At 36.2% G+C, this 15,553-nt stretch overlaps 1 protein-coding gene across 1 annotated transcript; it reads left to right on the top strand.

Annotated features, from left to right (window-relative positions):
- Positions 1-14,334: 14,334 nt before the first annotated feature.
- Positions 14,335-14,832, top strand: LOC143532989 (uncharacterized). Its single transcript, XM_077027887.1, has one exon. It carries the CDS (start codon positions 14,335-14,337, stop codon positions 14,830-14,832), a length of 498 nt encoding a protein of 165 aa, XP_076884002.1.
- Positions 14,833-15,553: the final 721 nt, after the last annotated feature.

Genomic DNA, 15,553 nt, shown 5'->3' with positions numbered 1-15,553 from the left:
TAGCAGCAAACTTTAATGATGCTATTTACCTATACCGACGACATGTCGTCGGTATAGGTTTTTTATTTTTTTTTATTATTAATCCTTTTGTTTTATAAACAAATAAATGATTTTTTAAAATATTTTATGTAATTTTTTTCTCGACGACATATTGTCGGATAGAGTTTAAATATTATTTTCTTCATTAATCTATACCAACTAGATGTCGTCGGTATAGATAAAGAAATAAAATAGTATTTAAAATCTATCCCGACAACATGTCGTCGGCATAGATAAAGAAATAAAATAATATTTATGTTCTATCCCGACAACATGTCGTCGGTATAGATAAATAAATAAAATAATATTTAAATTCTATCCCGACAACATGTCGTCGGCATAGATAAATGAATATTATATTATTATAATTATAAAATATTTTTTATGTTTTTTTATTAAAAATAAAACATTTTCTTAAAAAAATTTTTGTAATATATATCCCGACGACATGTAGTCGGGATAAGTATTTATGTTACTTTTCGGGACGAAGCTACACCAACAACACTATTCCCGACAGCGTGTAGTCGGATAAGTATTTTAGATTTGTCCCAACTACATGTTGTCGGGAAAAGTTCAAAAATTGTTGTATGGATAGGAGAAAATTCTTGTAGTGCCACCTTCGTCCCTGAAGAAACGTGGATCGACTCACTGGTAGACGATCTACTTTCCTCGGGTGTGATTATGCTATTTCACCGATGGTTCTCTGGGATCTGGGTTCTTCCACCTACAAAATGAACAGCACCGTAAACTTACCCCTCAGAAAGGGACAGAGGGGTCCTCTTTGGGGTAACCCTCCGGTGTGAGAATAAGAGTTTGTAGGAGAAGATAATAATATGAGAGTAAGGAGAATGGAGTGTATTGCTTAATATAGCTGAATACTCTGTAATTGGATGTCTTTCCTTGTGGAGTTGATGTGGTATTTATAGTGCTAGGGTTTCCAATGATTGGGCTCAGACCCAATTAGGGCCTTGTTGGCCTCCTCCAATTGCTTTGCGCCACGTGTCCTTGGGACACCTGGTGCTTTTTCATTGGTTATAATCACGTGGTAGCACATGGGTTTTGCTGAGTTGTCCACCTTTCATTGGCAGCTGTCAACATCAGCATATTCTTATTCCTTAAAAAGATACCTTCTGGAAGGTTGTCTGACGTGCACAATCAAGGTTGCCCTAATCCTGATTTGGATAAGGACGAGGTTGATTATGTGCACGTGTGATATGCGCTTATCCTGAGGATGCGCGAGGTCTTCTCTTTATTCTCACGCGCAGATGTTTCATGCGCAGATGTGATATGCACAAGCATGTGATATGCGCCACGCGCGGATGCGCCACGCGCAGATGTGATATGCGTGAGCATGTGATATGCGTGAGCATATGTGATGCGTGAGCATATGTGATGCATGAGCATATGTGATGCCTGAGCATGTGATGCATGAGCATATGTGATATGCGTGAGCATATGTGATATGCGCCATGCGTATATGTTTTGGCTTTGTGCCTTCATAATATCTTGATTTCAAGCCTCTTGTCTATATTTTGTGGGTTGACCCGCCTCGCTCGGTGTTGACGCGGGTACATACCTCTTCAAGCCCCCCCAGTCTAATGTGTGTCTTGTCTCGCGCGAGCGAGGTAAGATAGATATTAGACTTAATAATTTGCTCTTTTAGTAGGGGTTTGTCTTTTTCTTCTTATTATTCATCATTGCGCGAAATTCTATCCTTTTGGTTGAAAACGAATCGTCCCTGTACGTGGTTGGTTGTTGCTGACATGCGTCAGTGATGGAGACATCGAAGCACGAAATGAATCTTACCTGATCCATGACGATATTTCCACGGATTTTCGAGATGAACGAACCACGTCTTGATCTTCTTCTTCTTCTGCGGCTGCGCCGGCGACCTGCAATGTCGAGACCTGCAATGGTTTTGGGGGTGTGGAGGCGACTGCTAAGATATCCTGAGGATTTCTTGTTCACAGACACAAAAAGTGGTGGTGGCTCTTATTGAGCATGACCCATGATAAGGAGGTGGAGACCTCCTTATATAGAGTCTCATGGCCACCATCATGGTACCCTAATGGGCCTAGCCCAGTTAGGGTTACCTCCACAAAACCCCCTCGGCCCAATAACATCGTATTAGTCCATGTAATGAAATAAGCCAAACATAATAGATTTATGGTCGTAGAACCGGGTTTTAGTACCATACCCCTACAAGCCCCCCCAAGTCCATTGTTGCTCCTGGGCGCGCAAGCGTCTAGGTGGAGCGCTGGACTTTATAAGGTGTGAGGCGGTTTTTTCCCTTTTCATTGGCCTTGTCTTTATTGTCTGAGTTTTGAGAGGCTTTCTTCATGATGGTGACATGTTGTAACAAAGCCTGCGCGCGAGGCGACTTACAAGCTATAATGATAATGAAGCTCGCGCGTGAGGCGACTTACGAGCTATAATAATAATGGAGCTGGCGCGAGAAGCGACTTACGAGCTAAAATAATAATGAAGCTGGCGCGAGAAGCGACTTACGAGCTAAAATAATAATAATGCCTGCGCGCGAGAGGCGTCTTACGAGCTGTAGCATAATAAAGCCTGCGCGTGAGGCGTCTTACGAGCTAAGAATAATAAAGCCTGCGCGTGAGGCGTCTTACGAGCTAAGAATAATAAAAGCCTGTGCGCGAGAGGCGTCTTATGAGCTTTGAGAATAATAATTGAGCTGGCGCGTGAGGCGACTTACGAGCTGTGAAAGTAATAAAGCTTGCGCTCGAGAGGCGTCTTATGAGCTTTGAAAATAATAATTGAGCTGGCGCGTGAGGCGACTTACGAGCTGTGAAAGTAATAAAGCTTGCGCGCGAGAGGCGTCTTATGAGCTTTGAAAATAATAATTGAGCTGGCGCGTGAGGCGACTTACGAGCTGTGAAAGTAATAAAGCTTGCGCGCGAGAGGCGTCTTATGAGCTTTGAAAATAATAATTGAGCTGGCGCGTGAGGCGACTTACGAGCTGTGAAAGTAATAAAGCTTGCGCGCGAGAGGCGTCTTATGAGCTGTGTGAATAATAAAGCCTGCGCGTGAGGCGACTTACGGGCTGTAAGAATAATAACAGCTTGCGCGAGAGGCGTCTTATGAGCTGTGAATAATAAAGCCTGCGCGTGAGGCGACTTACAGGCTGTAAGAATAATAACAGCTTGCGCGCGAGGCGTCTTATGAGCTGTGAATAATAAAGCCTGCGCGTGAGGCGACTTACGGGCTGTAAGAATGATAACAGCTTGCGCGCGAGGCGTCTTATGAGCTGTAATAATAGTGGAGCTTGCGCGTGAGGCGGCTTACGAGCTACTTTATGTCACGCGCCACGTGCAGATGTTGCATGCACGTGCGCGTAGACTTTGGTTTTGTGTTATGCGCCACGCGCAGATGTTGCGTGCGCGTGCGTGTGGACTGTGACATGTGCGAGCATGTGATGCGTAAGCATGTGATGCGTAAGCATGTGTAATATGCGTGAGCATATGTGATGCGCGAACATATGGTATGAGGATTCCCAACCCCTAAGTTTGGCGTGTAGCCATATGGGATCTTAGGAGGATTCCCAACCTTGCAGTTTGGCGTGTAGCCATATGGGATATTAGGAGAATTCCCAACCTTGGCGTTTGGCGCGTAGCCATATGGGATATTAGGAGAATTCCCAACCTTGGCGCGTAGCCATATGGGATATTAGGAGGATTCCCAACCTTGAAGTTTGGCGCGTAGCCATATGGGATATTAGGAGGATTCCCAACCTTGAAGTTTGGCGCGTAGCCATATGGGATATTAGGAGAATTCCCAACCTTGGCGCGTAGCCATATGGGATATTAGGAGGATTCCCAACCTTGAAGTTTGGCGCGTAGCCATATGGGATATTAGGAGGATTCCCAACCTTGAAGTTTGGCGCGTAGCCATATGGGATATTAGGAGGATTCCCAACCTTGGAGTTTGGCGCGTAGCCTGATGCGCGCATGCACGGCGATAGAGTGGTGACTCGCAAGTGCGTGTGCATGGCGGAGTGAGAACCCAGACGGTGGTTTCCGCGGCGGCACATGCACGGCTGCGGAGTGAGAACCCCCGGGCGTGCGTACATGGCGGCGAAAGTCTAGTAACTTCTGGATCTGCAATTTAAGAGTCAGATCTGCAACTTTAGACCTAAAATCCAGGTCTGTAATCTAGACCTAGATCTGTAAATCAGATCTGGACAGATCTGAAGCCCGGAGCAGATTTAAAACCATCACAGATTCGGAGATCCTGAATCACAGATTCACAGATTCGGAGATCTGATCATTCGAATCACGGATTTTCCTTCTTGCCCAGATCTAGAAGCCTCTTTTTAGATCTATGGATCTTTTTGAGCTTTAATAGAACAAGCTTTGAAGCCTTTTTCTGTAAACTTCCAAATCTGTGTTTTTCTTGGGAGAGATCTGACAGCCGAGATGAAGATCGAAGGGCAGTTCGTTGCCGTCCCACGGATGGCGCCAATGTCGAAACGTGGATCGACTCACTGGTAGACGATCTACTTTCCTCGGGTGTGATTATGCTATTTCACCGATGGTTCTCTGGGATCTGGGTTCTTCCACCTACAAAATGAACAGCACCGTAAACTTACCCCTCAGAAAGGGACAGAGGGGTCCTCTTTGGGGTAACCCTCCGGTGTGAGAATAAGAGTTTGTAGGAGAAGATAATAATATGAGAGTAAGGAGAATGGAGTGTATTGCTTAATATAGCTGAATACTCTGTAATTGGATGTCTTTCCTTGTGGAGTTGATGTGGTATTTATAGTGCTAGGGTTTCCAATGATTGGGCTCAGACCCAATTAGGGCCTTGTTGGCCTCCTCCAATTGCTTTGCGCCACGTGTCCTTGGGACACCTGGTGCTTTTTCATTGGTTATAATCGCGTGGTAGCACATGGGTTTTGCTGAGTTGTCCACCTTTCATTGGCAGCTGTCAACATCAGCATATTCTTATTCCTTAAAAAGATACCTTCTGGAAGGTTGTCTGACGTGCACAATCAAGATTGCCCTAATCCTGATTTGGATAAGGACGAGGTTGATTATGTGCACGTGTGATATGCGCTTATCCTGAGGATGCGCGAGGTCTTCTCTTTATTCTCACGCGCAGATGTTTCATGCGCAGATGTGATATGCACAAGCATGTGATATGCGCCACGCGCGGATGCGCCACGCGCAGATGTGATATGCGTGAGCATATGTGATGCCTGAGCATGTGATGCATGAGCATATGTGATATGCGTGAGCATATGTGATATGCGCCATGCGTATATGTTTTGGCTTTGTGCCTTCATAATATCTTGATTTCAAGCCTCTTGTCTATATTTTGTGGGTTGACCCGCCTCGCTCGGTGTTGAGGCGGGTACATACCTCTTCAGTCCCATAAATCTACCTTTTGTTACGATTTATCTTCAAGCCCAAGTCCAAGTAAAAACATCTTAATATACGACGTAGATTCATTGCATTTTCTTTATCCCACTTACCCAAAAAAAACTGTCGTCGGCATAAATAAAATGCGTTATAATCAGATATGCGATTCCAACCTTAATACTGTGGTACAAGCCCCCTACTACAAGCACACTTCTTTATGCAATATAAAGTTTCCATCGCAATAATGAACGAGAAAGGAGATAACAGAGCTCCTTGTAGAAGCCCACGTGAGCAATGAAATTCGTGAGTCGGTGCTAATACCAATCGGCCTGCCACCAATATAGCTGCATCTTCTCCGCTTATCAAGAAATTTTATTTGATCCGAAATTGAATAAAGAAATTCCCAATTAGGCGAATAGTACGACTTATCGATATCAACTTTAAAAAACATACCACTTTGGCTCCTTTACAAGTTTTTTGTAGCTAAGCCTCCACTTCATTAATCATAAGAGGCCTCTATCTTATATTCTGGTTGTCAAGGAAAGCTTACTACTCCTAGGAGATAAGCTTTCAAATAACCATTTTCAGATTCGCCAACACCTTTGATACCACTTTAGCTGGGCCCTTCATCGTATGTATCAAAGTTATGAAAGCCAACATACAACCTGAGTTAATCGTAACTGATGTCTCAAACTCCTGAAAAATCATTGATAAAAACCTAAAATCAACTAAAATAAGTAGTATATTAAATATGTGTTACGAACTTATAATCAAATACAAACAGCACTCTAACCTAAAGTAATTATTATTACTCTATTTTATTTTTTGTAATGTAATTAGAAGTTTAAAACTGTAAATTAGTAACAATATAAAGATCATTTACATCCCTTCGCCGTTCTCCAAACTTATAATTACACTAAAATCACTGCATTTTCTCTTTCTTTTTCAATTAAATAATATTTTTTATATATTTATCATTATATTTTCACTCTTTCACTTACAACCACTTTAAAAAAATAAAAAAAAATTATAGAGTGCTACAAAAACTTTTCAAATAGACAAAAAAACTCACTACATTTTCTTTCTTATCCACTCACAACATCTTAAACCACTCTCTAAATTATAAGAATCTCTCACACAGAAAACGATGAATAGGACATGAATGCTTTGACATCTACTTATTTATATGTTTAGTATGTTAATTTTTTTATCAGATCTCACCACATTTAATACCGCATGTTTTTATTTTTTTTAAAAACTGATAGATCATAGTATGTCGATATGATATATGAAATTTAAGGCGCACTACATGTTAATGTTAACATCCTTCCACATCCTTCCTTAAGATACAATATAAACATCTACCTATTCTAAAACAAATGGAGACACTTGTCATGTTTTGGTTAATTCTTATAATTTTTTACCTCTAAAACTAATATATCCTAATATATGTAATAAATCAATAATTATTCACTTTTCTTTTACACTATATTTATATAATATCTATATATTTTTATAAATATAAATATTAACATATTATTTTACTATATATTTCAAAATACTTGGTGAATTCCAAAAATCAACAACAAATCATGTTTCTCAAATGAAAATTGTTTTGGGTTTTTGTGGAAGTTAAATTTGATTTTATGGGTCAAAAGTTAGTAAATAGATTGTTTGGTACAAGTTAACTACATTTAGGTCAAATTTTGTTACAGGTCAAAAATGAAAATTTTGAGTATTTTTAAAAGTTTGAGAATGCAAAATAAATTTATTGTCAAATTTGTTATGGGTTCAAAGTGTTGACTTTAAAATGTCAAAAGTATGAAAGTTAGAATTTTAAACATGATTCAGGTTTCAAGTTTATTTTTAAGGGCATTTTTTGAAATAATCAAAAGGTTCGGGATTTGGTAAATTAACTATTTTTCCCTCAACTATTAAAACTTAAGAAAAGATTGCGAACCCATGCCTATCAATGCTTCTAACTTTTATCAAATTTCAAATATTTATGTCAACATTAATTTTTCCTTCAATGGTAATCAAAACGTTGTATGGGAAGCATGTCATGCAAAACTATGCTCAAATAAAACAAAATATTCACAAAATAGAATGGGTTAACATTTTATTTTTTATGTCATTATGACAAAGTCGAGAAGCCCTCTGAAACTTATCAAAATCTTTTTTATGGTGTAGCTTAGAAAAACATAGTTCTTGAAGAACATCCATTGTTACAATTTAATATCCTACTTTCTTTTGATGGGTGGTAAATTGATAAATATATCAATAAAGGTAACGCCTCTTTTGTATTTAGGCTGAGTGGTTATAACTACTATCGTATGAGAAGTCTTATTTTCGAAATTGGTTCATAACCAAAATTCTTTCAATTGTACATATATGACACCGAGAATGAATTTTTCAATAAAAAGAAGCATTCTCGGGTACGATTTTGCACGGATATTTTTTTATTAAGTTCATTAAAAAAAACCATTTTGTGATATAAATAAAATCAATTTATGTACACATTGTATAGATACAAGCATAGATGTAATACATTTTTTTTATATACGTCATATAATTATTTATTTTACTTATAATTTTATAATTTGAATTATCCCGTGTGTAACACGGGCTCTAAAACTAGTAATGATAATATTGGTGTGTGAGGCATCAACATGTTGCAAAGAGAGCACAGTATGATATATGAAATTCTGCCTCTTGGCCTATTGGTGTCGGGTTTCTATTTCCACTAAATTGTTCGGGGTCTGAATCACACAAAGTAGGTATTAGATGGATTGTAGAAGAGGATTATGTGTAGTTAAAAAAAAAAGATAATAAAGTTGAAATTTAAAAAGTAAATTAGTTCCAAAATTAGTTAAAAGTGTAGTAACTACTAACTAGGAAACAAAGGATTTGAGAACACCGATCTACCTCATTAATGTAGCTTTGTATGTACCTTACAAGTTACAACTTACAACCCGAGCTGGTTTCCATTGATCTTGGTGTCCAAAACAATCAAAAATCAATATGAACTAGAATTACAACATCTTTATATCAAAAAACATTTTATTTAAGATTTCTTACATGCTAGAAGTACGTGTTTGATGTTAGTGCATCCAGTCCTCGTTATGCATGTAGGTGACGATGAAGACGATAAGTCAATTTTGACCATTTCAAGATTTTATGTAAAATTAAGCAGAAGACACCGTAAAAAATTAATATGATTAAAAAATAAACAAACTTGTTTTATTAAGAAAATCTTCAAATTGTCTCAATATGACGTGCCATAATTTAGCTGTTTTATGTCATTTATCACACAAGATTAAATTTTACATCTGGCGTACATGAACTTTTAATTCATTAGCTTGATGTAAAAATAGAAAAGTAAAGCGTCTCTTTCCATGCACACATACAAAATATAAGGAAATATAAATCGTTATCATCACTACCTAGTATATTTGTTTTTGAAGCTCATTTTTAAGGTGTCATTTTCCGTTAGATTATTTTCATCATGACAAATTCCTAAAGACAATAAACGAGATCACTAACACTAAATCCCACAAATTAAATGTCTTTGAAATATGATTTTTTTTCTTCTTTTTTCTATGGACTGGTTGAGGTGCAACTTTAATACTTTATGAACTTTAATAAGAGCCAAAACACTTAATTTTGATGCATACAACTTTATTAAAAAATATGTGAGTTGCATAATCCACACAACTTGTTTTGTGTTTTAGAAGTTGCAATTCAAATCATGTTTGAATGTTTATGTTTTGTCCAATCCTATAAAAACATATAATTATTTTATAGTACGTATCATTGATGAGTTGCATGAGTTTTCTAATAATATGTTCTAATTGTTAAAAAAGGCAATTTCTTCACCGAGTGACATACAAACATACACATGTGTTAACATAAATGATAATTGAATACATCATTTTACTTTCAAAAGAATAAAATTTTAAAAATAATAAATATAAATACAAGCATCTATTTCAAACTATCACATATGTTCATAATTAAACTCATCATCTTCAATCATCGTTAGTGTTATATTTATCCACAACACCAATAGCTGACACCAAATTTATGCTAACGAGTCACGTAATAAGTTGTTCAAATTACAACTTATTATCATGATTCTTTTCATATATTACTTAAGAAATCGATAAATACATTAAGGTTTGTTTAACAATCTTGTTTTAAATTACTCAGCATGTTTATGAAACTTAACCACTAAAACACATGCATCTTTTTAATGAAACAAACACACTATATTTTTGATCAATTCAAATGTAGCTTTTTAATAAAATCATTAAAAGACTATCAAACAACCTCTAAATTTATTTAAAACTGTATATTCAAAGGTCTTTATATGTTGGCACCTACGTCAACGCGTATTAGTAAGATATTGGTGTTAATTCATTTTTTAAAGTTAGATTAAATGAAAAGGTACGCGTTTAGTCGACTTTGTAATTATGGATGAAGTGCTATTGCTTTAATAATGAAATTGTTTAAACTCATATATTATGGTTAATTTAATTGGATCATTCTTATCCTATTCAAACAACTGTCTCTCTTAACTTGGACATAAAAGGTAAGGGAGATGACTTTAGAACATTGGGTGGGTTCAATGGTGGGGGTGGTTATCAAGCACTCAAAATATGTCTTTTTCTTGCCCTTTTAATAAAAATTTTGTGTAGTTTTGATGAAAGTTGATGTGAGTTTAAGTACAGGATTTTACACGCCTTTCCTTTTCTTCTTTTGTTGTTTTGTTTGTTTATATTTGGTATGGTTATTTACATTTCATTTGTTTTGTGTGGTTTATTTTCATTGGAACTTAGGTATGTTTTGTTACCTTTTTTTTAATGAATTCGGACTAAGTTTTTATTTATGAGTGATTGTCGTCAGTTGAGCCTTGGAATCGTGTGGATCGGAATGGAGTTGTAAGATGAGATAACTCATTAGAAGGAAATAATCAAGTTAGAGAGGGAGAAAGGGAGAGATTGCAAGAGAGAGACCCTTAGTTAGGAAGGCGACACTTCTTTTATATTAGGGAGATGTGGGCTAAATGGCTCAGACCACATTCGAGTCGATCTAAACCCAAACGTCCACCAAAAAGGTTTTCATTATTGTAGTTACAAAGAATCAGGAAAAAGATTCTCTGTCATTAGAAATGTCTTAGGTAGGATAAATTTGCGTTAAAGAAAAATTAAATATATGTATGAAATATATTTGTTTAAATTAATTGCATATGTTGCTTGACTCGCCTTTCCATGTAAATGAACATGAACAGCTTAGTTTGGGTAAAACTTATATATTTTATTGGAAGTAAATTATGAAAGGAGTCATCATGTTAACGGTTTTGAAAGAAAGTAAAAGTTGAAAGGTTACACGAAAGAGTCGCTTAATTAGGATTTAAATAATAGTTTGGAAGTTTAGATTTAATCCCTTTAGTTTTTGAATGTTTTACAAGTTCATCTAATTAGTTTGAGTAGGTATATGATTTATTTTAATATAAATAGTTGGGTTAGGGGTCAGCGAAAATGTGTCAAGAATTATAATAAACAAAAAGAATCAACGTTTGTTGAGGTCGAATCTCCTTATGTATTACTGGGCCTCATTTCCAACAAATTTGAGATATTTATAATTAAAAATTATAAACACAAAATAAGTTGTTATATTTAACTGTAACATATCTAAAACTTGTAAGACATGATCATTTTTTTCGAATGACGATGACAACTCGGGTTTAATGCATGCCACTTCATACATTAGATGAGATTCCAGCCCTCCATTTTTAGTTTGATGCTCAAGGATGGAGCCAACGTTGGAGTTAATTCCCGAACCCGAGTTATGGGTTGGGAAGGTGGGGCCGCTTCGAGCTAACGGATTGATCTCAATAATTAATTAATTAATGAGATCGATCCATTAGTTCGAACCGGCCCCACCTTCCCGACCCATAACTCGGGTTCGGGAATTAACTCAAACAATCACCCCCTTAATTTCCGAACCGGAATAGGCGGACCTTTAACTTCGAACGTGTCTCTTTTGTTTTTTTTGACTTAACCCACGATCTTGACCTTATCGACTTTCACAACCATATTAGTCCACATCAAAATGGGAAGGGCACTCATCAAAGTGGGAATGGCACTTATACCTATAATTTTTCCATGACCAAAATTCAGTAGTTATGTTTTTTAAATTTTCAACTTTCAAATTTCAAGCCCTCAACTCAAGGCATAGAGTTACAGGCCCAGACTGGTTTCGAAGAAACGGCCCAATGAATTTGAAGTCCAATGCCCTTATCCACTAAAAACAAGCAGAAGTTTGATGTGCCAAATACCAAGGGGTGTAAGGTGTTTACTGTTTAGTATTCGAATTGGGTTTGAAAAACAATCGAATTTCTAGGTTCGAATTCGGTTACCAAAAAATCACACACAATTTGATTTCAGTAATCAAAATTCGAATAGAAAACAAATTATGGTTTTAGGTTCGGGTTTGATTTTCGATTCGAAATCAAATAATGTATTATATACACGCATTTATATATTCCGGATGTTGCAGTTTTTAATGGTCTATCTGTTTAGACTTGTCTTTTTTGTTGTTACAAAAAAATATGCCATGTTTTCAAAATTAGAATTAAACTCAAATATATTTTTGGTTGAATTCGAATTCAGTTGAGATCGAATATTAAACTTGAATCAAATTGTGAATTGGCTGCGAATTCGAATCGAATTTCTTGAATCTATTTCGAATTTGAACCCAATTTCAAATTTTCAATATTTGAGTTATTTTTTATCCAAATAATTTGAGTATTCAAAATTCAATTTGTTAACCCCCAATGGTAAAAAGAAGCACGATAAGTCGTACCGAAAAAATAATCGAGTATATCGGAGCAACAAGTCGTACCGAAAAAATAATCGATATACGAAAAAATAATCGAGTATATCGGAGCAACAAGTCGTACCGAAAAAATAATCGAGTATATCGGAGCAACGAAGATCACTTATGTTGTTGTGTTTAGGTCGTGGTCTCCTGCATCTGCCCGTGACATATTTGAGGCTAGGTGTATCATACATGGACCAAAGCGTGATAAAACGGGCGTCATCTGAGCAATAAGTTTGGGTTCTAAGACTTATTTCGAGTATTATTGCATGTTTTCTCACTTAACAACAGCTAATAAGTTGTTATAATGAATAAGAGGTAAATCAAGATCAAGTATCAAGACGTATCATTTAACCCAAACTTTTGAAAATGTCGGGTGCTGGAGTGTTGCTACCAAGTGTTGGGTCGTATTGAGAGTAAAAAACAATGTTTTAATGTTGGTAATATCTGTTTTCTAAAGAAGTAAAGTATGATACCTTTTGAGTAGATAATATGGTGGAACATGTGCTACATCTAATCACATGTGACCTATGCCAAAATTCATTAAAGCTGGCATAATACATATAGCGCGACAAGAGGTAGAGTACATACACATATTTATCAACTTCACCCTTTTTGATGTCAAGTTTATTCGTAGCTCATCTACAACCAATAAATTAAATATCAAGTAGTTAATTTAATAAGAATGATGACAATAAATATGAAACGATGGAACAAATTTCATTTTCTTTGAATCCAAAAGGAACACCAATAAGTTATATAAATAATATCATTCGTCCACGTTTCAAAACTTCGAGCACATAAAAATATACTAATCGACTGATGGACAAGGAAGTAACCATGGTATATATGAAAGTAACAAATGCTACAATTTTTGGTCGTTACACCGCGTGGATGTATATGTCATAGTGTCATATTTATATTTATTATTATGTGCCCATTAAATGCGTTTTCTCAACTATACTTATTATTTGAATATAATTACATAAATACAAAAATTATGTAATTATACCATGACAGATAATGGTCCCATGAACAATCAACGGTGTGAACCTCATACTTCCCAATTCCCATACCCCATAACATTAAATTTCTTTTATAGAAAAAGTTTTGTACGTACTTGTTTTTTCGTTTAAAATGCTCAAATTATCATGGATGCGATGTTTGAATTTTAAGCAAGGTATATAACCATATGATTACACATAATAGTTATGTAAGCATATGTATAAATTATGAAATGTTATAATTAACAAGATCAATTACGTAACGTACATACCATTATCACACAATATGTATCATTGTATCATCAAGGATGTGATGTCTTCATTTTAAAAGAGAGATATATTCATCTGTATGAATACACATAATAAATATGCCCAAATATGTATATAATTAACATATGACTAATTACCTAACATATATACCATTATCACGCAACATATGAATAATAGTTGCGTAACATGTATATCATAAGAAAAATTTTGTAACTACCGTTATCTTTATGTAAATGGTACAAATTATCAGTGATGCGATATTTGTATTCTAAGCGAGGTATATGCATCCATCTGATTTATGTAACATGTATAATAACTATGCAAACATTTAACTTAGCGTATAATATATATATATGTATGTATGTATGTATGTATATGTATGTGTATATATATATGTATGTATATATATGTATGTATGTATGTATGTATTTAAGGTTGTTAGACGTTAGTTGTTACTCTTTAAATACATAGAAGTCTCGATCTTCTCTTATACGTGTCTCTGAGTTTGTATATAAAAATATCGATATAACTAACATAGTATGATCATCTCGTTTCACTGAAGCAAGCACATGCATACAATTGTACTCTTCGCCTCAAAACTTGTACATCTGGTAGCATATATACCAACATGACAAAAACTTAATGAATACAATGCATTAACACAATAACAAGCAAACAAAGCTACATGCCTTGCCTTTCTCTTTAAACCTACTCTATCTTCTCAACCAATTCCCAACCATTCCAAAACCTAGAGTACAATGAATCCAGAAAAGGATACAACAGCCAAAGCAGTACAACACACCAGCAATGATGCGGGTGATAAGTCTTTCAGAGTATTGTACTATGGTAGTGCGGCAGCTGGATCTATACCGTTCAAATGGGAGTCCCAGCCAGGCACCCCTAAACAAGCACTCACCGAATCATCTCTCCCACCTCTCACGCCTTCGCCTTCGTACCAAATGCACAAATCATCAATGCACTTGTCTTCTAAAAGATCCGGTTTTCTTAAAAACATTTTTAGAAGAAACATAGAGATGAGGCCTACGTCCACACCGATGAGTTATCTGCATACGTGGCAGGCAACACCGATGAGTAAGACGGAGGTCCGGCGGATGATGTCGGTGGTGAAGGGCTATGGAGAGCAGGAGGGTGGTTCACCGGGGTGCATAGGCGGTGGGTTTAAGAGAAGTTATAGGATTAATAACAAAATGAAGAAAGCAATTCAATGGTTTGTACGTCATGGTAAGCGTAGTTAGAGTTTTGGATAAGTTGTTCATGCATGGTGCAGATGATCAACATTTGAATCATTGTGTTTTGTACCTGTTTTAACGTGTAAAAAAATAAAATTAGTTGGAATAAATGGTTTTCAACAACTTATGATTAGTGTAAATTACGAACCGATCCGATTGAGTTACCACATATCGATGATCATTAACAACTTAAATTAATTAAGTTGAGCTTAAATAAGGTCAAATATTTTTTGAGGCTCATATAACTAACGAGCTTGAGCTCGAGCTTCACATATCAAGCGCAAGTCAACTCTCGAGTTTAAATGAGATTTTTATTTATATGAGTGTTGGGCCCCGTTCTGTATAGTTAGTCTTTTGTATTGATTAAGTTATGTATTTGGGCCGATGGGTCATTTTGTACATTGTTGGGCCACAGTCCATTGTAAAGAAGCCCATTGGGCATTACAAGTACCTTACTTCTCATGCATGTTTCCCTATAAATAGGAAGCATGCCATGAGAAACAAAAGGGGTTGTTGGTTGTTGTTCATTGGTGGTTGAAGTTTCATATACATAAGAAAACCTTTTGCAAGAACTCTATCACTTTCTCTCTCTCTCTCTAACCTCTCCTTTCCTTGACCGAAAATAAACTCAAGATCCGAGACCTCTTGGTTGCTTAGTGTGATTTCCGCTAGCATTAAGTTAGGTTGATCCAAAGACGTTGTTAGATCCACCCGAATCGGGACCTAC

Source organism: Bidens hawaiensis, unplaced genomic scaffold (genome assembly GCF_021521415.1).
Source record: "Bidens hawaiensis isolate Kalapana, Puna unplaced genomic scaffold, B.hawaiensis_p1.1 tig00009577_1, whole genome shotgun sequence".
Classification (NCBI taxonomy): Eukaryota; Viridiplantae; Streptophyta; class Magnoliopsida; order Asterales; family Asteraceae; genus Bidens; species Bidens hawaiensis.
The sequence above is the reverse complement of the archived record's forward strand: the minus strand, read 5'-3'. Positions and strand labels throughout refer to the sequence as shown.